The sequence below is a fragment of the Chlorocebus sabaeus genome, chromosome 15, assembly GCF_047675955.1.
Source record: "Chlorocebus sabaeus isolate Y175 chromosome 15, mChlSab1.0.hap1, whole genome shotgun sequence".
In the NCBI taxonomy this organism is placed as follows: Eukaryota; Metazoa; Chordata; class Mammalia; order Primates; family Cercopithecidae; genus Chlorocebus; species Chlorocebus sabaeus.
The window spans coordinates 767,353-790,526 of NC_132918.1; the positions used below are offsets into that span (position 1 = coordinate 767,353).

General features: G+C 42.8%; 1 protein-coding gene across 3 annotated transcripts in view; it reads left to right on the forward strand.

The window, feature by feature from the left end:
- SCN10A (sodium voltage-gated channel alpha subunit 10) overlaps window positions 1–23,174 on the forward strand; it is a 97,511-nt gene that overhangs the window by 28,862 nt on the left and 45,475 nt on the right. For 2 of the 3 annotated variants that reach the window (XM_037988439.2, XM_037988440.2), the window contains exons 5-12: window positions 2,798–2,889; window positions 5,015–5,206; window positions 5,651–5,717; window positions 9,228–9,369; window positions 9,516–9,713; window positions 10,439–10,609; window positions 13,886–14,179; window positions 16,210–16,321. In XM_037988439.2, the coding sequence (XP_037844367.2) occupies window positions 2,798–2,889; window positions 5,015–5,206; window positions 5,651–5,717; window positions 9,228–9,369; window positions 9,516–9,713; window positions 10,439–10,609; window positions 13,886–14,179; window positions 16,210–16,321 (1,268 nt within the window). The remainder of the gene's footprint in view (window positions 1–2,797; window positions 2,890–5,014; window positions 5,207–5,650; window positions 5,718–9,227; window positions 9,370–9,515; window positions 9,714–10,438; window positions 10,610–13,885; window positions 14,180–16,209; window positions 16,322–23,174) is intronic. The other variant, XM_037988441.2, reaches the window with a different exon arrangement.

The window sequence follows — 23,174 nt, forward strand, 5'->3', positions numbered from 1 at the left end:
GGCATAGAAGGGACATAATTCAAGGTAATAAAAGCCATCTATGACAAACCCACAGCCAACATTATACCAAACAGGGAAAAGTTGAAAGCATTCCCCCTGAGAATGGGAACAAGACAAGGATGCCCACTTTCACCATTTCTATCCCACATAGTACTGGAAGTCCTAGCCAGAGCAATCAGACAAGAGAAATAAATAAAGGGAATCCAAATCAGTAAACGGGAAGTCAAACTGTTGCTGTTCAACAGTGATACGATCGTATGCCTAGGAAACACTAAAGACTCATCCAAAAAGCTCCTCGATCTAATAAATGAATTCAGTAAACTTTCGGGATACAAAAACAACATATACAAATCAGTAGCACTACTGTACACAACCAGCAACCAAGCAGAGAAACAAATCAAGAACTCAATCCCTTTTACAACAGCTGCAAAAAAAAAAAAAAAATCTGAGGACTATACCTAACCAAAAAGGTGAAAACTTTCTACAAGGAAAACTACAAAACACTGCTGAAATAAATCATAGATGACACAAACAAATGGAAACATATTCCATGCTCATGGATGGATAAAATCAATATTGTGAAAATGACCATACTGCCAAAAGCAATCTACAGATTCAATGCAATTCCCATTGAAGTACCATCATCATTCTTCACAGAAATAGAAATAACAACCCTAAAATTCATATGGAAGCGAAAAAGAATCCACATAGCCAAAGCAAGACTAAGCAAGAAGAACAAAATCTGGAGATGTCACATTAGCTGATTTCAAACTATACTACAAGGCTATAGTTACCAAAACAGCATGATACTGGTATAAAAACAGGCACATAGACCCATGGAATAGAATAGAGAACTCAGAAATAAAACCAAATACTTACAGCCAACTGATCTTTGAAAAAGCAAACAAAAACATAAAGTGGGGAAAGGACACCTTATTCAACAAATGGTGCTGGGATAATTAGCAAGGCACATGTAGAAGAAAGAGACTGAATCTTCATCTCTCACCTTATACAAAAATCAATTCAAGATGGATAAAAGACTTAAATCTAAGACCTGAAATTATAAAATTTCTAGAAGACAACATTCGAAAAACTCTTCTAGACATTGGCTTAGGCAAACAGTTCATGACCAAGGTCCCAAAGCAAATCCAACAAAAACAAAAATAAATAGATGGGATTTAATTAAACTAAAAGCTGTTGCACGGCAAGATAAATAACCATCCAAGTAAACAGACAACCCATAGGATGGGAGAAAATCTTTGCAATCTATGCATCCAACAAAAAACGATTATCCAGAATCTACAAGAAACACAAATAAATCAGCAAGAAAAAAAATCCCATCCAAAAGTGGGCAAAGGACAAGAATCCACAATTCTCAAAAGAAGATATACAAATGGCCAACAAACAGGAAAAAAATGCTCAGCATCATTAATTGTCAGGGAAATGCAAATTAAAACCACAATGAGACAACCTTACTCCTGCAAGAATGGCCATAATCAAAAAATGATAGATGTTGGCATGGATATAATGAAAAGGGAACACTTTTACACTGCTGGTGGGAATGTATACTAGTACAACCACTAAGGAAAACATTATGGAGATTCCTTAAAGAGCTAAAAGTAGAACTACCATTTGATCCAGCAATCTCACTACTGGGTATCTACCCAGAGGAAAATAAGCCATTATATGAAAACATATGTATGTTTACAGCAGCACAGTTTGCAATTGCAAAAATATGGAACCAGCCTAAATGCCCATCAACCAACAAGTGGATAAAGAAAATGTTGTGTATGCACACCATGGAATACTACTCAGTGGTAAAAAGGAATGAAAGAATGGCATTGGCAGCAAACTGGATGGAGTTGGAGACCATTATTCTAAGTGAAGTAACTCAGGAATGGAAAGCCAAACATCGTATGTTCTTACTTACAAGAAAGAGCTAAGCTATGAGGATGCAAAGGCACAACAATGACATAATGGACTTTGGGGACTTGTGGGGAAGGGTGAGAGGAAGGTAAGGGATAAGAGACTACACACTGGGTACAGCATACACTGCTCGGGTGATGGGTGCACCAAAATCTCAGAAATCAGCATTAAAGAATTTTCAGTGCAACCAAACACCACCTGTTCCCCCAAAACTGTTGAAATACAGATAAAGAACGTATTCATGTAACCAAACACCACCTGTTCCCTCAAAACCATTGAAATAAAATAAAATAAAATAAAAAAATAAAAAGCTTTGCATGTGTGTCCATGTGGGGCTTATGGGTGTATCCACGCTCACACTCTGAAGATGGTTCTTCATCTCAGTTCAGCTTCCTCATTTGGAATTGTATAGCCTGGGATTTTCTTGCCACGGAGTACCGCTTTGGGCATTGCTTTCCAAGATTAGTCCCGTGCCCATGAGGAGATGTCAAAGACCTCAAATCTGAGATGATAGTTAGCCTGTCACAGTGGATCAGACAAGGCTCAGCCTTGTACCCCCCTGACATGGAGGTCTCCTCCTGAGAAATCAGTGTCTGAGGAGACTGGTTAGTCAAACCCTCGTGTTTGAAGATCCATCCACATGCAGTGTTGCCTAGATCGCAATGCATCTTCTCAAAGGGTCCACTCTGAAAGATGTTACAATAATGAAATCAGTGTCAGTGTCAGTCTATAGATGGCAGTGTCACTAGATTCTAAGTGTCCGTTCTGCATGCTCTCTAGGTTAACGATACCCCAAGTTGTCCTTATTTATGCTGCATGCATCCCCAGGACCCTTGGTGGCAGAGATGCTGACTAACTTCTGGTCCTACAGATATGTTGGCACAGCAATAGATCTCCGTGGGATCTCAGGCCTGCGGACATTCAGAGTTCTTAGAGCATTAAAAACAGTTTCTGTGATCCCAGGTGAGTTGCTTGAACCAGCACATTTATTCACAGAGCATATGTTAGTTTTCACAGCCTAACTCCCTTCTTTAATTTTCACAAGAGCCCTGTAAGGTTCCAGGGCAAGGACTATTGTCCCCATTTACAAGACAAAGGAACTGAGGCCTGGAATATAGGAAATATGAACCCGAGGCCTCATCACTAGAAAGAGACAGTGTGACCTGGAGAGCCTATTGTCCCAACTCCTAGGCCAGTGCTCTTCCTACATACCACATGGCCTCATAATCAATACATAACAGGAGGGGCATGTCTTCACTTTCTATTCTGGTTGAGGGATTCAGGCAAGACCCCGCCAGTTGAACTTTTATTTATACCTTAAACTAAATGATTAAACTTGGAAATGGGGAGGAAGGGAGAAAGCAGTCCCAGTATCTTCACTATTTCCGGAGGTCCAAAATCCTGTCTTTAGACACCCAGAGGAAAAAAGAATTAGGCAATTCTTGATTACTGAGAATTCAGAAACAAAAGTAGTCCATCAAAGCTCATTGTATGGGACCTCTAAGATCTCCACTGTCACCAGTAGCCCAGCAACTACTCTTCATCCCCCATGAGGTTGATGGTGAGGATGGGGAGGCCAGAGACAAGGCAAACTTTCTGAAATGGGACTCAGCGCTTCCCCTTTGTGGCCTGATGGGTTCTCTCCTCTCACCCCGAGCATTCGTTCTCTCGTCTGTAAACAGAAACACCCATTCTAGAGTGGAAGTCTTTCCTACCATTTCTTGTCTGGCTTTGCAGGGAAAGATTGGAAGCTCTCTGCCAGCTTCCACTGGACACACTTCTTCATGAAGAGCGCCCTGGTCCTGCCCCTTCATATCTCTCTCACTTACTCTCAACTGGGAAGACTCTGAGTCTTATTTGCAAGACCTGGTCTGTCCATACTCCCTCTTCTGCCTCATCTCTCACCTCCCCTCACCTCTCACCGTGCTCTGGAATCCACCTATGGTTCCGCAAATACTCCACACCGTTGCTCACCTCCTAGCCTTCGACTGTGCTGCCCCTTCTTCCGGGATATCCTTCCTCCTCTCTTTTCTCAACTCACACTCATTCCTCAGGGCTCTGCCAAGGTTTTATCTCCTCCCTGGTTTTTTCCACCTTTCTCATACTCCACCCACCCCATTCCTACCCCTGGAACTTCAGTTAAGGGCTGCTCCCCTGTGTGCCCATCTACTCAGTAATGCTATGGACTTTCCCCTCAATTTTCAGACAACAGCACTCGACATGCTGCTGCCTTAGCCATCACTCAGCTCCCAGCCCAGGGACTGACACATGTAGTGCTCAGTGGATTATTTGCTGACCAAAATGACTAACCAAAAATAAATCCTAAATTGCTTCCCTGGTTAGAGTTCTTTCTGCTACCTGTGAAGCTGCTCTCCCAAAGAAGTTGATTTTACTTACCAGAACAACAAATCATCCCTCCTTAAACAAGCAGGTGTATCCTTCTTTGCTGCCAGCTGTGCTTGGCACAAGCTCTATTTATGCCCCAGTGACTGTCCAAGTGTTTCTTACAGTCTCTCTCTATTGCAAAACTCACCTCTCTGTTTCTCTGTGTCTCTGTCTTTTTCTTTCTCTTGGTCTATTTTTGTTTCACTCTATCTCTGTTGCATGTCTCTCTCTCTCTCTCTCTCACACACACACACACACACACACACACACACAGTGAGGTTCATGTGTCCCGAGTCTCAAGCTGCCTCCCAGAACTGAGAGATGCATGCAGAAAGACAGATGCCAAATGACTGGGGTGAAGTTAGTAGCTTCATGCCTAGCACAGTGCCTGAAAAAGTAGGTACTCAGCATAAATTATTTAAATTGAGTTGCTAGTGTCAGGAATGTTATTAGCTTCAAGATGATAAAAAATTTATTGCCTGGGTCTCAGTTGCATCGTCTTTATAATGAGAATAGCCGCTGCCTAACTGTCTGCCTCTCAGGTAGATGTAAGCTTCGGATGGGAAAGGTCTTGGAACTGCCCTGGAGTGTGTATATACTTCACTCCTGTATGTAGAGATGAGGGAGTATGGCTAAGATGAAGATGTGTGCTCTGTGTGTGCTCCCTCATCCATGTAGTCATACCACTGTCATCTTCCCACAGGCCTGAAGGTCATTGTGGGGGCCCTGATTAAATCAGTGAAGAAACTGGCTGATGTGACCATCCTCACCATCTTCTGCCTAAGTGTTTTTGCCTTGGTGGGGCTGCAACTCTTCAAGGGCAACCTCAAGAATAAATGTGTCAAGAATGATATGGCCGTCAATGAGACAACCAACTACTCATCTCACAGAAAACGTGAGTGGAGTTTCTTCCATAGGGATCAAGGTCTGGTTGGAACCTTGGTACCATATAGGGACAGGGGATATGGAGCCCCTGTGTGTGTGTATAGACGTATATTTTGATTCCCCCTTCCTGCCAAAATGCTTCTCTTGAGTCGTGTTTTACTTTTGGGTATTCTATTTCCTGTTGCTCAGCATCCCTCTTGCAAGGAAGTGAGCCATAAATCTACAGACAAGTCATTCTACCTCTGCTGGGGGAGACAGAGAGCCGAAGTCACTGCTCAGCTCTTCTCTTTTCAGATGTGACTTTACACCTTCTATGTGGCCCAGTATGCCCACTGAGTACCTGTAGCCAACGGAGCTTACTTTGGAAGACTTGAGAGTGTTGCATTCACCACACAAGGCTTGGGTTGGAGGGTTCAGAACCATCTGTGAGGCTTTCTTTTCTTCCTTTCTTCAGCAGATATCTACATAAACAAGCGAGGCACTTCTGATCCCTTACTGTGTGGCAATGGATCTGACTCAGGGTGAGTTCCCAACTTATGACAAAGCAACAATTCCCAACAATTCTTTCTCTTTCTCCATCTTGTCCTTGGCATATTATGGGCACAGATGGGGTTGTAGGTCCTGGGAAAGATGTATAAATAAATAAATAAATCATGCTCTTTGCCAACCCAGAGCTCATGGGGAGGGAATTATGAGTTAGTTTTTGCTGTATAACAAATGACTTCAAAATTTTGTGAGTTAAAACAACAATTTATTTAATTCTTGATTCTGTGCATCAGCATTTTGAACTGGGATCAGATGGGCATTGGCTGACATTGACTAGGCTCATTCACGCATATGCAGACAGCAGATTAACTTGGAGATGGCTGGTCTAGGATGTCCTGTCTCTGCTCATGTGGCCTCTCACCTCCAAGCAGGTTAGCCTGGGCCTGTTCTCATGGCAGGGTTCCCAGAGAAACAGTGGAAGTTTGCAAAGCTTCCTCAGGCCTAGGCTTAGAACCAACACAGTGTACCTTTTGTACATTCTATTGACCAAAGCAAGTCCCAGTACAGTCCAGATCCAAGAAGTAGAGAAATAGACTTCATCACTCAATGGAAGAAGCTGAAAAGTCACATTGGAAAGGATGTGGGTACACAGGGAGAAGAATTATAGCCATTTTAATAAACAATCTACCCCAGGAAGGAACCAATACATATTTGTGTCAAATTCTCTACACTTAATCATCACAGCTAATTCCATTCTATAGCCACATTACCCTCACAAATAGAGGAATAAACACATGCATCAGACTTTGCAATTTCAAATTCTTACAGAGGCCAGATTCATAATAACAAATGAGTGGAATGGGCCAGGAGGGAACCTAGGGGCTGAGAGTTCATGCCTCCTCTAAAGGGGACAACCCCACTGCTCGGTCCAGGTTTTGGTTGCCATGTGGAAATGTGGGTTCACTGTTTCCAGCTCTTCCAACTTTTAAAATAGAAATAGGAAATTTAGATTTTTATATAAAATGTCCCAACTATAAATATTGGCTACCTATTCCCAAAAATGTCTACATATTGTTGGGCCAAACAAAATACTTCTGCCAGCCAAATCCAACCTATAAGCTGCTAGTTTGCAATTTCTCATGCATGGACATAAAGATGCTACTCTGTGGAGAACAAGTTCTTTACTAGAGGCTTCAAGGGCTGGGGAAACACAGTGAGATGGCGGTGTGAGGCAAGAGAGAAAGTCGGGAAGGTTTCTTGGAGGTGGTATTTGAGGTGAGCTTTCAAGGGCAGGTAGGATGTCTCCAGACTGGGTGAATACAAGACAGTTTGAGTGAAGGCCATTCCAGGTCACAGAACAGAATGTGAGACAAAGCTAAGGGATGAGGACCCCTCAGCTCTGCCTGCTGCTTTGGCCACTGGAGGAAAGCATGAGCAGAAAGAGTTTAGGCAAAAGATCAAAAAGGCCATCTCACCCACCTCCACAGCTGAGAGCTTGGAAGAGCAGAGCTCACAACGCCCCCACTCCCTGAGAGGCTGACGGCTCCATATTGCCCAGGTGGACCTGTATGGAGCCTGCATGAGGATCCACCTTCATCAGCTCACTAGGAAAACAATCTCAGTTAGAGCTGAGGACTGGAAACAAGCAGGAGCATTTGGTGAACATCAGGTTCCTTGGACTCTTCTTTCACAAATGCACTTGGCATTTGGTTCTTTGGTTCACGGGACGGTTGTTCTGACATCAATTTTCATTTGCCTTTGACTTAAATGTAAACTACGAGTCCCTCAGCATCCTTCTTCTGTCTAGATAATGCCATTTCTCAAGGCAATGGCTCCAGAGCAGCTCAAGTCCTTTTTGTGGTAAAGTTGTGGAGTCCATCTACACATCTCCACAGCTCAGCTCCCCGAGAGGCCAGGCCCGCTACTGAGCAGGTCACAGCCAGGCAGTTGGGGAGTGGACCAGGTTGGGATATCAGAGAGAGGCCAGCTCAGGATAATGGACAGAGTGAGCCCTGGAGGGTCATGCCATGAAAGCTAAACCTGGGTCCTCTGTGGGGCTGCAGAGAAGCCAGAGCCCTGAGGAAAGGCCCACACTGACCAATGGCACTGTGGGAGGAAGGTCAGGGGTCTCAAGGCAGAAAATGAATACCAGAAAATAGCTGATAATTTTCAGTGTTCTTCCACATATATTATATATTATTCCAGTTTATCTTTTCAGCAGCTTCCAAGGTTAAAAGCAATAGGAATTTTCCTTCGCAGTTTATTTACAATATTTACTATGCAGGAGTGCAAGATACTGTGCAGTGATCTCATTTAATCCTAAGAGCAGTGAGCTGTTGAGAGGTAGTGACTACAGTGGGTTTCTACAGAAGACATAGAAATAAGGCTGCCCTCAGAGTTAATTAAGAAACCTACAGGTAATGGGTTGCCTAGCCCCTTGAGAGAGCAAACCGAGAGCCTGCCTTTAAATGTGGGTCTACAAAGCTAGGGAACTTGCAATCTTCAGTCGAAGTGGAGATAGAATTGGAACTGATTAGATTTAAGTTGTCAGAGCTCTAATCCATTGCGTTATTCACTTGGATGTCTGGGATAAGGAGAGCCCCAGAGGTTGGAGTTCATGGAGAAATCCTGGGAGTAAAAGAATTGCATGTATTCACAAGGAATGCAGGTAAATAAAAAAGGAAAATAAAGAAAAAAATTAAAAAATAATAATTTGGGACTTCAAACGAGGCATTCCTGTTTCATTGATCAGGCAATCTCCACTAGGATAGATGAGAGCCCTTTATGCTCCCTGAGCTGACAGACGCTCACTACTACGAGAGAGAGGAAGGAGTTGAGCAGTCCCACCCCAATACTCACCAGGCAGCCATTTTCAATTTGTCCTTCCTTCACAGGCCATCTTCAGGAGGAGACTAGGCTGACTCAAGTATTGGGCTACTTGACAGTTATATTTCTCCTTTTAATAAATATATTGACACCTGCATAGTTTTAGGCAACTGATTTCTTTCTGACCCCCAGCTTCCTTATCTGTAAAGAAAGAACATTGAGTGATTAAATTATAGTGTTTGTAAAGCACTTACGGGGAGAGAGAGGAACACAGAAAGTGCTCAGTAAGTGGAAAGTGTTATTTCCACTGTTATGTATAATTAATCAGTGAACTTGGCTAATGTGAGACCTCCCTTGATAGACAACTCTGCAGGTGATGCCAACAGGCTCAGGTTTTAAGTCTGCATTATTGCTACTGACTCTCCTTTCCCTGGTGTGAACTGGCAAAGAGCTCATGGTATCATGTCTGGGCAGTCGGCTGCCTTCCCCAGACAACTCCCCTGTGTATGAAATTCTGACGTGAAAGTATTAGCATCTCCATTTTATGGATAACAGAAACCAAGACCTAAACAGACCAAGTGTCCAAGATCATCCTGCTAATAAGATGAAGACTAGGTCTTGAACTCTGATCTCTGACATAAAACTCTGTGGTTGTCTCACAGCCCTGGGCTGCCTTGTGTGCAATAAGCAGGGGATGACCTTCTTTGTTCTTGCTGCAGCCACTGTCCTGATGGTTATATCTGCCTTAAAACTTCTGACAACCCGGATTTTAACTACACCAGCTTTGATTCCTTTGCTTGGGCTTTCCTCTCACTGTTCCGCCTCATGACACAGGATTCCTGGGAACGCCTCTACCAGCAGGTACTGAGCTGCATTCTCCCACACAGACTTGGTTGGAGGTTGGTGGGTCACCTGCATGGCTGTGCTTTTCCTGGAGGAGCCTGACTTAAATTCAGGGGTCCATGTGCTATGGGTACAGGTTTATCTTCTTTCCCTTGAATCTGCAGACCCTGAGGGCTTCTGGGAAAATCTATATGATCTTTTTTGTGCTCGTAATCTTCCTGGGATCTTTCTACCTGGTCAACTTGATCTTGGCTGTAGTCACCATGGCATATGAGGAGCAGAACAAGGCAACCATTGATGAAATTGAAGCAAAGGAGAAGTTGTTCCAGGAGACCCTCGAAAAGCTCCGGAGGGAGCAGGAGGTTTGTAAGGAGTGGAAGCTTTGGGAAGAAAGTTGCAGACTTCCATTCTTGGATAGAGTTCTGGACTAGCCACTTTGATTAGGGCTGCCATTTAGGGAGCTACAGGAGGAATCATCTTGCCTCAGGGACCATATTAGCTCAGGTTTTCTGAAAGAAGAACCTAAGTGACGATTCTTGTGCCAGTGACCTATTGAGGGAGTGCTCTCAGGAGAAAGTGAGTTAAAGAAAACAGAATGGGGCAGAGGGTGGAACTAAACAAGGAGTGTTCTCAGCTAGAGACCAGCTTCAGCTTGATCCCATGGGGAACTCTGGGGCATGACCTGTACCACGGTTAGCCCTACCTTGAGGCAAGGGAGCCAGCTGCTTGTACCCTCCCCATACCTATCCTAGAAGCAGGCAGCCAAAAGAGCTTTGCTTTTTTTTTTTTTGCAGAATGCTGCAAGTATGAGTCATTAACTGCTGCCACTCAAGCAGCTCAGGATAGGTGTGCTGATCTGGTGAAAGGGATCTGGGTGGGGCACCAACAGAGTGCCCCATGAATGAGTGGGGGGTGACCCAGAGGCGTCTGTTCCTGCCATGACCTAATCCCACCACCACCCAGGTCCGAACCCTTGAGCTTCTCTGTGTCAGATATCTCACCCACCTGGCACCCCATGTCTGAGGAACACATTTATTCTAAGTCCAAGCAAATACTATTGGCTACACCTGTTGTTCTCTCTTCACAGGTGCTGGCAGCGCTGGGGATTGACACAACCTCTCTCCACTCCCACAACGGATCATCTTTAACCTCCAAAAATGCCAGTGAGAGAAGGCACAGAATGAAGTCAAGAGTGTCAGAGGGCTCCACAGAAGACAACAAATCACCCCATTCTGATCCTTACAACCAGCGCAGGATGGTAAGAGGCTCAGGTTTGTGCTCTAAAGATTACCCACCATTGCAGCTGCCGTGGACAATGGGTTGGAGTGGGAAGAGGTGTGTGGCAGAGAAAGAGCTGGAGGCACAGAGCTTAGAAGGATCCAGACACCCCTCCAAAATGCTGTCTTAAACTAGGAAAGTGTAATTATAGATGGGGAAAAGGGGTGAATTATAAGGACACTTTAGGCGAGGGGGATCCACAAGATTGGGATTGTGGACTGTGGAAAAAGGAAAGGGGAGTCCAATTTGACTCCCAGGTTTCAGGATTGGGCAATGAAATGGATGGTGATTCCAAGATGAGGACACTGGAAAAAGAACCCAGGTTTGTAGGAAAGGTGGGAAGCCCATATTGAACATGCCAATCTTAAGGTGTCTGTGGACATCAAAGGTCAGCTTCTTTCTGACGCTCTGGTCTGCAGTTCTACAGCCCAAGGTTCCCTGTCTGTGGTGTTAAGATCCTTCACACACCTTTTTTTTTTTTTTTTTCCTGATGTGTCTAGATGGTTTTTATTTTTTACTTAGTTTATTTAAAATTGACGCATCAGAATTTTACATAATTATTGGGTATAATTTCTGACCTCCTTCCTAAGGCCCTGCAATTCAAGCTGTCACCTGTTTTTAGCAGAAAAGTTCCCAGCACCCATCTCTGTGACACAATCCAGCCTGGGAATGGCTTCAGCACCTCACCTCAGACCCTGTAGCAATTCTGTTCCCACCATAATAACTTTCTGCCTCCCACTCTAAAGTTTGCACTGCAACTTTCCTTGCCATGCTTCCTCCCACCACCTTCCTGCCCCTTGAAAGTCCTTTTACCCCAAATATGCCCTTTCTGTAGGTCTGACACATAATATCGGCTGTGTGGGAGGGTGGCTCCACACTAACAGTGTGGAAAAGGGGATCAACATGGCTATTTTTATGTTTTATGCCTCTCACTTCCCTCTCAATCTCTTTTCCTGTGCTAAGCCAAAGGATGTTTTACTTTTTTGCAATACCATCTCTCCAACCCTCAGATTTATGTGTGCATATACAGACACACTCGCATGCACACCAACCTCATGACACACCCACACTTCAGCATCTATCTGCATCTGTGCCCTCCTCTTTCTTGCTTTGCCTCTTTTGAGAAGCACCTGGCATACATGGGGCACAGTTCAGACAATCACAGAACAGGATGAATCACAGCTTCCATGGAAATGTCAATGACACTGAATTGGGCTTTAATTACCCCCATTCTGTCAGCCCCACGCAGATTAGCACTTGGATGTCCAATAATTGGTATGTGTGCTTGTCTCTCCAGTGATGCTTATTTTCAAAGGGAAAAAAGAAGAGCTGCAACTTGTTCATTCAGCAGTACTAGGTGCTTGGTATAAAGAGATGACTAGAACATGTTCTTCTCCCCAAGGATTTCCATTTGGGTGGAGGAGGCAGACATAAACACAGCTATGTGTTACATAGTGTATTAGAGACACATATGTGGTGTTTTGACAATCACGGAAGAAACATCCACTCTCATGGGGCTGGATAGGTATCAGAAAAGGCCTCCTGGAGGAGGGGATAATTGGGGTCAACAATAAATAGCATGTAGGGATTCTTCCAGTAATTGAAGACTTGAGAGAATGTGAGGAGTATTTTCCTGGCAGAAAGAACAACATGTATGTGCAAAGATGAAGAGGTACCATTTGAGTACTGCTTTCATGCTGACTGATTGATTGGAGCCCAGCCAGGAAGGCATCTTCTCCCTCTTTTCCCAGGTTCATTCATCTGCTAAATAGACCTAACACAGTTTTTATATAAAGCCATTTTATAACCCACAGAAATGAAATACAGGAATATATAGGAGAGACCCAGGAGGGCTTTTGTGGAAAATCACAGACCAGTTGGTTTCCTCAGAGGATGCCTTTTAAAGCAATTCGAATGTTTTTACTCAGAAGACATTGCCCACCATTTGTCAAAAAGCTTAATTCTAAAATAACTCGTGGCCAAGGAGACACTGCTGTCAAATATGCAACCAAAATTTTCTTCTCAGTTTCTTCATTGGTTTGCTTGGTGCTCAAGTGCAAATAATGTAGTATTCCCTTCTTTAATATGGATGTGTCAATTTTTCTCATTTGCTTCAAAAATGGGAAGGATTTTTGCATTATATGGGTTCTATAGTCCTTGGGCATGTATTACAGGCAGAGAGTACTCTACTTTTTATAATACTGGGCTTTTAGTAATGGTTGCTAAACAGGATCGGGCTTCAAATTATCAAGAGAGGAAACTTCGGTTCTGTGAGATAAGGGAATTAGTAAGGAGAACCCCAGATGGCAAGATTCTCCACTTCAGTAGTTTGGTAAATAAAAGGAATTAAGGAAGGTGAGTAGAATGTCAATATGATCAGAGTTCGGTATGAGGTCAATGTTTAGATTTTGGACATACTATAGACCACCTGAGGACAGAAATGATGGTTTGCTATGATCAAGTTTCACTATGGTCATGGGAACTACCTAACCCAGCACACTAATTCTCTGAGGGCTCTGGGCTTATGAATTAGCTCTTTTCTCTGGCAACTTTAAGCCACACAGTTCCCTCAATGGAAGATGTTGATGGGAAATGTTTATTGATTTGGAGGAATGACATTATTCTTCCAGGAAATTAGGCTGCAACCCTTCCTTCAATCTCTCCATTATTGACTGTTCAAGCCTCGAGGGATCCTAGAAGCTCATTACACTGTACAGTTCTTGTCTCCTCCTGTGCAACACAAACTCTCACACTCATACAGACAGGATCTAGTGAATTGCACAACCTAATTTTCAGACAATGAAGTGCACTCGTTCATTCAACAACCACTTACCAAGTATGTTCCAGTACTGGGATGTGTAGTAGCCTCCTTAGGTCACAACTTTGCATGTGGAAAAGGGAACTTAAGACAGCTTTGTCTAGCCCTGTGGCCAAAGGTTGGCAAACAGTTGACCTATCCAGGTGACAAGGTTTCCTCTGACATGTTCCTGTCCATGATAACCTATTTGCCGAGCATCGGCACCCTGAGATCTCTCCTCTCTCCTGGTCTTTCCCCGAGTCTGTCTAGAATCTCCTTTTTTCCTTTTCCCTCACCATGCATACCTAGAATACCCCTTAGATTTGTGCCTTTACTTAGCTACTGAAAGGTCATAAAAATAGGGGCAGGGAAATGGGAGTAGGTAGAGGGCAGTGTTGGGCTCTAGATTTTCCAGAAGACCAGTTTCCAGCCTTCTTGCTCCTTTGGGGCAATGCCCAGTCTTTTCTAGGCCTCGCCTCTGGAAAACGCCAGGCTAGCCATGGCAGTGTGTTCCATTTCCGGTCCCCCGGCCGAGATCTCTCACTCCCTGAGGTAGTCACAGATGATGGAGTCTTTCCTGGAGACCATGAAAGCCATCGGGGCTCCCTGCTGCTGGGTGGGAGTGCTGGCCAGCAAGGCCCCCTCCCTAGAAGCCCTCTTCCTCAACCCAGCAACCCTGACTCCAGGCATGGAGAAGATGAACACCCACTGCCACCCACTAGTGAGCTTGCCCCTGGAGCTGTCGAAGTCTCGGTGAGTTTGTGAATGCTTCAGACTCCCCCAGGCTGTCTTCCAGCTAGAAACCTTGGGCCAAAACCCTGAGTGTCACCAATGGAAGGGATCTTTAGCCATCATCCTGTCCAATGCCTCCCCATTCTACTCCTTTTTTACAGACATAGAAGATGAGACCCAGAAAGAGAGATTGAGTTGGCCTGAGGTCAAACAGGTTTCCTGGTTTATTCTGCTGTACAGTGATGCAAATTATATTCCATTTGACCCCATATTTCTTATCAGTGTTTCTCAGTCCCCACTCAACATCACTGCCTCAGTGATAGGCCTCCTTTCTTCCTGGACAGGTATGAGAAAAACTGAAGGACCCTTCTCTTCCTGCTTATGGCTCTATGCAAACTCCTCTAGGCTGGGCAAATGGAACCCAGATAAATTCTGAGAGTTTCTTAAGACAGATCTGAATAGAAGCACAGTATTCCTTGCTTTACTCACCGAAGAAATAATTTGCCAAAATGAACAAATTAGGCAACAGTGACTAACTGGCCAGCACTCTTTAATAGAATAATAGCAGAGTGTAATGGCAAGTCAGGGATTCCTCATTGGGTTGGGAGATGTGAGTTAATTTGAGCTCTCCCCTCCAGTTTCAGTAATGATGTTTCTAGTGTTTTTCATTTGCCCTCTCTGGTTAGCCAGGGATACAGAGCAATTTGCAGACAGAATTGTAAAGAGACCAATATATGGTTCCACTGATACAGGTAAGTCTTACAGAGTTGCCTTAGCTCGGTCTCTAATTCGATGCCACGTGATTCAGGGTCTCAGCAAGAAACAGACGGACCACTCCAATGGGCTAATAGAGTTTAGTAAAGTATTTACAGAGGTGTGGGCTGGGCTTAGGGAATGAATAAGGGATGGTGAGGCACCTAGAAACTAGTAACAGGGGGAAGTTGTTACATGCCTAGGCTGAAGGGATAAAGGAAAGGACCAGAATTAGACTAAAGCAGCAGCTGCCCTCATGTGTCAGAGAGACTGTGTGGCAGAACTTGTGAGCTTAGTAGAGGATCACAGCTCTGCTACTCAGTCATAGCACAGAAGAGAAGCAGCCAGGGGAAAATACCTGACTTGTCTCTCCTTCTATCCTTGAATGTCTTGCCTATGCCTCCCATTAACCAAACCTGGCCAGAACCGGAGGGCAAGGGTAATGTGTTTTGTACAGGTCTCCCTCCCCAGGCACAGAGAGAGCAGAGAAGGTATAGAGTACGTCTCCAAGGCAAATGGAATCACCAAAACAGAGCCTTAAAGTCAAAGGTAGCCTGCAGGGCTCGCTGGAAGTGCATTAGCACTCTAGAAAATGCCTCATTGAAGGCATTTATGCCTCTCTTGTGATGGGCCCTCAGCCTCTTTTCTCTGTTTCTGAGATTATCACGTGTTTAGATATTCTGACGTTGATTCAGTCTAGTTAAATTACCAGGCTAGTGAAAGATTAACTCTTTAGGCCCTTCTGTTTAGTATGGACCTGTATCTTAGTCCCAACTGTGCCAGTTACCACCTGAGTCACCTTTAGCAAGTCCTTTAAATTATCCAAGCCTCCTTGTCTCCCCTTGTAAAAAGATTTCTAAATAGCTGGAGGGTTAAATGAAATAATAAAGTGCCAACATTTTTATATATGTCTGACAGATAACAATAAATAGTGACTACTAGTATCATTTGCTTAGTCCTCATGGTTGGAAACTTTATAAACTTTCTCTATGTTTATTAACTGTTTATACTTACAGTATTCAGCAATAACATGCTGAACAGATTTGTAGCTTAGGAGCAATAGGCCACACTATTTAGCTTAGATGTATAGAAGGCTATAGCATTTGTTTGTGTAAATACAATGTAGGATGTTCACAGAATGATGAAATCACCTAATGATGTATTTGCTGGAACATATCTCTATCATTAAGTGACATATGACTATATATGAGACTGGCCAATAGGAGGCTGAATGATCCAACTTTGCCATGAAGATGTCAGGTTAAGGGAGTGTCCTGACTCTGTTTGTGTCTCAGCAGGCATTCGATGCAGGACAAAAGAAGACTTTCTTGTCAGCAGAATACTTAGATGAACCTTTCCGAGCCCAAAGGGCAATGAGTGTTGTCAGTATCATAACCTCCGTCCTTGAGGGTAAGTGCTGCTCATTGCATTGTTCGTCCACTGTGCCATGATGAATTCGCATATCAGCAGCAGAAGCAATGTCTCTAACTCGTGTCAAAGCGTCCATCTCTGTGTACTGGAATTCTTAATACTCCTCCTTCTTATGTCTTAGGCCCCATCATCTTTTATCAATGTGATTTTTTTATATGCATCATTTTTCAAAAACATATAATTTGATGAATAAAATATCCCAGCTCATCTCTTGTTCAAATTAGTATCTGCTTTGCATGCATCACAAAACTAGATTTTAAAAAGTGATCTGGCAGGCGTTAGAGAATTTCAGGCCAGCTCTCAGGTGTGCAAGAAATTTAACCATCTTTAATTTTCCAACATGGCAAAATTATGCTTTCTGTAGTTTCAAAATTGTATCTTTCATGGTTGTAACCTACACAGTTGTAACTTAATTTCTTGTTCAAGCCCCCATTATGCTGAATATTGGAAGACAATTTAAGTCCATTAATCAGTCAATTTAACTAAGTCCTTGTTAATTCAGAATTCTACCAATCAAGTGGGAATCCACTCAGTCTCCCCAGCCATGTGTCTAGGTTTCAAGCCAAGGGCTAGTAGAGGAAGAGAGTGGCAATAGTCATGGCCACCTATCCATACATGTTGCCATAGAGGGTGATTGCGTCCCCCTAACCCTGAGCAGGAGGTCTGTTCTATTCCAGCCTTTTTTTGCCTCATGGTATGGAGAATGCAACCTTAGTCATTTCCAGTTATCTTACTCCCCTAGACAAATTAAACTGACCTGGGCTGGAGGAGTTGTAAGGGAGCTTGAGTGCCAGTGTGCTCCTGAGAAGGAGTCCTGTGTGTTTTCCTCCCAGCCCTAGGCTGAATCCTAATTTGAGGGGAAGAAGTGGTGAGCAACCAAAATGGAAAAAAACGTTTGAGGGATTTCAAAACAGAGCCAATGTGTGCCTTACTTTCTAGGTGAAGCCAAAAGTGGCAAGCCTTAGAGAGAGATTCACATGCATGGCAATTGTAGAGTAGAACTGGCCAGTAATGTACCAGATATGCAGAGATGTATCTGTTTTGCTCACAGGTGGATCTCCATTACCTAGAAGAGCAGTGCATGCACAAAGGTGATATCTGGGTGGTGATGCTAATTTATAGTGATGTAAACTGATAAAAAGGAAGAAAATAAGGAATAGTCAGAGATCTTGGGGTAGGATAAACTTCCACTCAAGGAAGATACTGTGAGAGTGGAGTAAGAAAGGCAGGAGAAACAATGATGTTTTCAAGAAAATCTGGGGAAAAGTAACCTTAGCTTAGGTCAACCTTAGGTTAGAGAAGGCCTGAAGCAGCCTCAGAGAGAGTCCTGTGGCTCTAGAATGGCAGAGAGGAACTGGGTGATGACTTAGACCCCAATGAAGGCTGTGGAAAAAGATGAGTGAGACCCACAGAGGGAATCTAGAAAGAGAAGAGCTATCTTCACGGATTCTCCCACCAGGGACCAGATGGAAACTACAACTCAGGCAAAATACGCTTTGCAATGACAAAGGACCTGTTCAACTCTCCACCAGGTTTGAGCCCTATAAAACTCAGACACAGACTCAGATATTGAAATAGTACCCAGCATTGACTTAATAAAAGACAATTCCCATGGTGAGGACTTGAAGCATAAATTGAATTCAACTAAGTTACATTTCTTGCATACCTGAGTTTGTGCTTTGAGAAATGTGCACCCATTTCTCAACAACAACGTGTACAGACTCCCTTATATTATTTTTTCTCATTGATAATTATTTAGTATCACTGTTCATTGTAATACAGTCTGCACTTCTAACATTTTTCATGGCATGGAACTTGACCAAGTTGCTATTCCCACAATTTTTTCTTAACCAGATAGATTTCTTTGTTTTTGTTTGTTTGTTTTGGTTTTTGTTTTGCTATTAGTCATCAAACAGCAAACATTGAATACAAACAAACAGTTTGTTTTTTCATTTATTCTCAAAAACTGTTAAGCTTCCTCCTTCTCTCTTCTTTCATTTATTCTCTTATCAACAAGCATTTGTTGAGCCCCTTTTGTGTGTGGCATTGCTCCAGGTGCTGGGATTCAGCGGTGAACTGATACAAGCTTGAGCTCATGGAATCTACATCCTAGCAGGGAAGGGGACACGAAAGATGAACATGAATATTCATATATAAGCAGTAGGAGAAAACATAAAGTAGGGAAGGAGATGGAGAGTTCTCTCCAAGAAGAACATAAATTTGAATTAAATAAAGGAATCAGCTATGTAAGAAACTGAGGAGAAAGTTCGCAGATGTGAACAGCAAGTACAATGCATTTTGCAAGAATGAGATAGGAATGAGCAAAATGCATATCCCAAACACATCCCAATGTAAGTAAGACCAAAGAAGGTCATGGAATGAATGAGAGGCAACAGAGGGTAGTAGTTAGAACACTGCTCTGGAGCCCGGCTGCCTGGGTTTACATCGTACCTCTGCCACTTATGGTATACAGTGTGACCTTGGAGCTTCAGTAACTTTTCTGTGTCTCAGATTTTTAGCCTGTAAAATAGTGAGACTATACTTATCTTGTAGAGTTTTGTGAGGATTAAATGAATCAGGTCAAGCAAAATGCTTAGAACCGTGACTGGCATGTAGTAAGTACTCATCACATTTGGCTAGTATTATTATTCACTAGGTTGTAAAATCTATGAGGGCAGAGATGTTCCTGTTTTGCTCACAGCCTGATCTCCATTACCTAGAAGACAAGTGCATGCACAAAGGTGATATTTGGGTGGTGCGGGTGGGGAGGGGAGTGATGCTAATTTATAACAGTGTGAACTGATTAAAAGGAAGAAAATAAGTAATAGTCAAATATGTTGGGGTAGGGCAGACTTCCCCTTAAGGAAGATGCTGTGAGAATAGAGAGAAAGCCAGAGAAACAATGACTCTTTAAAGAAAATCTGGGGAGAGGAAACCTTAGGTTAAATCAAAGAAGTCAAAGTTTTCTGAGCATAGGGCATATCGTCTTCTCTGGTTGAATGTTATATTCATTACACACATGAGATACCTGAAGGATGCTTCATGCTGCCAGAGTCGTAATAGGATTTACAAAGGCCACCTCTTTAAGAGGGATTGTGCTTAAGAAAGTTTGACCCAAACCAATAGGAGCTTGACAACTCACTGAACTCAAAGCATGTGAACCATCTATGCTTGGCATGCAAGCTGAGATTTCACAGTTGTCCAAACCAGAATTCAATAAGCTGAGTCACAGCAGTGAGCACACCTGAGTCTCTGCCCTCATGTTTAGTGGGGGGTAGGAGGATATGAAACAAGTTGTGACTGGAGTGGTGAGTGCCTTAAAGAGTAAGTGCAGGATACTGAGTGAAATATGGTAAAGTTAGCCTGGAGTCAGGGAATTATTCCAGGCTGAAAGGACTGCAAAGCAGAAGAGAGAATAACATTTGAAGGAATGAAAAAGCCTAGTGTAGCTGTAACCTAGAGAACCGGGAGAACTCAAAATCAGGCTAGAGGGATGAGTTGGGACCAGATCCCAAGAACCTCCCAGACCACATTAAGGATATGGGACTTCATGCTAAGAGGAGTGAGGTGCTATTAGAGGACTGGAGGCAGGGAAGTTACCTTTGCATTTTATAAAAGTTACTCTGGATATGTATAGATAATGAAATTAAGAGGTGAAGTATGTTGGGAAAGATGAAAGGAGAAGATCATGAGTTGAGTCTGGGATATATTGGGTTTCAGGTGCCCTTGGAACATCTTCATCCCCAGTGAAGCCCCCTTCTCCCCCTAAAATGCTCCCGTTATGAGTTATTGTATCAGCATATCTTAAGGTGCTTATACCAGAACCATATGCATCATCAAGTCCTGAATCTTATGCCCCTTAGATAGTGCTCATATCCTTCCATTTCCCATCAGCCCCACTGTCACTACCCCAGAGTTCAAGTACTGCCATCTTGTACTTGGTTTCCTCCTAACTGGTTTCTCTGCCAACATACTTCACCTTTCATATATATGTATATATATGAAAGCAGTTTGAATATAGGTGGTAATTTTAAGAAGATGCAAGTGGATGAGTTAACACAGAAGGGTTGAAGTAAGAAGAGAAGAAGGACTAGGACACAGTTCTAACAAACTAAGTGTTTAATGATTAAGCAGAAGGGACAGACCCAGCAAAGGAGACTGAGAAGGAAGGTACAGAAATAAGAGACAAGCTAGAAGAATACAATGCAGAGCCAAGAGTAAAATTTCTTCAGGAAGAGTAGAAAGGCCAACAGAGGCAATGCTGTGGAAAGGTCAGGTAAGATGAAATATGAAAAGGTGTAGGGGTTTTAGTCACATGGATGTCTTTGGTGATTTAAGCAAAAGAGGATTAATGGAGTAAAAGGGTAGGCAGAGGCCACATTGAAGGGGCTTAAAGAACAAGTGAGAGGTGAAGAAATGGAGATATTGTGTACAGACCATTTTTTTCCAGAATTTTGTCTGTGAGAGAGAGGAGACAGTAAGATGACATTAGAGAGTAAGTAGAATTGAAAGAAGACTCTTTGGTTTTTGTGTTTGGGGGAGTGTTTGTTTGTTTGTTTGTTTGTTTTGAGCATATTTGCATGCTAATGGGAAGGATCTGGAACAGTAGGAGAGACTGAAGAGTAAGGGAAGAGAAGGAGTATTCAACAGACTCCTGCAGTGGCAGGAGAGGAGGCACAGTGGAGACATTCGTGTTACAGGAGCAGGGGGACCTCTTTAAGCGTAACAGGATGAAGGGAGAAAAGTTCTTTCTGTATCAGTTTTACATAGCAGATCCTTTTGAGGGGGGCCATGGTCATGTTTTAAGCCGGCAAGTAGGTACTTTTAGCTTCTCTGTCTCTGCAATCAATCAAGTTCAGCAATGTCAAGGCTGTTTACAAAGCTGCTTCTCTTTTCCCATCATGCCTCACAGGTGGCTGCTTCCTGCCAAAATGGCACATCTAAAGTGTCCTCACTCATCACCACTTCCTGTGCTTCATCTTAGTGCCAAAATCGGTCCAGGGAAGTTCTTGCTTTTGTTCCAAACGGAGATTGTTGATTTTGGTCCAGGATGTGCCAGCTTCTTTAGAGAACTACGCTTTGCCAGTTTTGACATCTGTAGTTTCTAAAATCCACAGTCAGTGATTAAAACAGCAGGATGGAGAAAATAAATAGTCTGATCTGTGAAAGAGAAATGGACATGTGTATATGAAAACACATGAACATAGATGTTAATAACATGACAAAAATGACATTTCAAATCTTAGGAAAGTGAAAAATTATTCAATAAGTAATGTTATTATAAATAACCAGAGACAGGAAAAAATAAACCACATCAATATCTTACTCTTTACCCAAATAAACTTCAAATGCACCAAAGTTTTAAGTGGAAAGAGTGAAACTACAAAAGAAAGAAAAAAACATGGAGAAGGTGTTTTCCAAGCCTTGCAGTGAGAAAAGCTTCATATGCAAGGCATACATGCAAGAAAACAAATAAAAATACTACTGATAAATCTTGACTACATACACATTTTTAAATTATCTATCAGGAAAAAGCACTGTTAGCAAAATTTAGGGGCACACAATTATTTCTCTAAACTCATTTTTCAAGTGCATATAGTAAAAAAAAAAAAAAAGTAAACACTGCAAATGTATATGCAATGACAGTTATGTCTCCTTCCCACTATAGACCCTTCTTGTTCCCCAGACTCCTGGTGCACGCCCCACCCCCACCACAATCCAGTTTATCTTATGTTCTTCAAGCAATGTTCTATGCATATATAAGCACATGCATGCACATACACACATTAAACATATATATTTTTCTACATCACTACAAATAAATCTGCTCATCCTTTTTCATAATGTATTATGCTTTATCAGTTGTTTTCTATTGTGATTGTAAACAATGGACATCATCTTTCTTTGCCCACATAGGCTGATATCTGTTTAAGATGCATGTCTTGCCACAGAATTTATAGATAAACCTAAAGCTAAGAAATTGCCCTCCATCGAGGTGGCCACAGTTACAGATCCACATGGAGATTTAATGGAGGCAGGTAGAGAGATGAGCCTAGTGTTCAGGAAGGGATCAGAAATTGGATGCATAATTTCATGGAAATCAGCATAGAGATGGTTTTTTAGGGCTATGAGGTTCAAAAACACAGAGAGGCTAAAGTGAGAATGCTTGAGTTCTCCAACATTTACAAGCAGGAAAGGAAGATGGAGACAAAAACAGAAAGTGAAAAGAAGTGGAGAAATATGGGAGAAAAAGCAAGAGATAGTGCAGTCCCCAGAGCCAAATGAATACTGGTTTCAAAGAGAACAATACAAATTCTGTCAAATGCTATAAGAGTAAGATGAGAACTGGAAATCAATTATTTGAATTTGGAAGCAGTAAAAGTTGGATTCCAGGGGCTGCAGAGAAAAAAAGAGGTAAGGAGGTGCAGAAGGTTAAGTGTAGAAAACTCTTAGGAGGAATTTTGCTGTTAAGGAAGCAGTAATGAAAGAGAGCATGGGGTCCAGGGAGACTTTTTCAAAGCTGCAAGGTAATTAAAGCATGTTTACCTACTCATGGGAATGGTCTGGAAGGAAGAGGACTATGGATGATGAAGGCCTTGAATAGGTAGAATAGGAAAGGGCCTGGCACAAGTGGGAGGGGTAGAGCGACCCATGCATTATGTGGGCCACGAAGACAGAATACCGGGTGGACTTGCAGATATGCCAGAGGTTTAGTGGTAGGAAAAAGGGGAAGTTCTTTTGTGAGCTATTCTACATTCTGAGTGAAATAAAAGGGAGCTCATCAACAGAGAGTGAGGAGCAGAAAGAAGGCTGGAGGTTAGAGGGGGGAAGA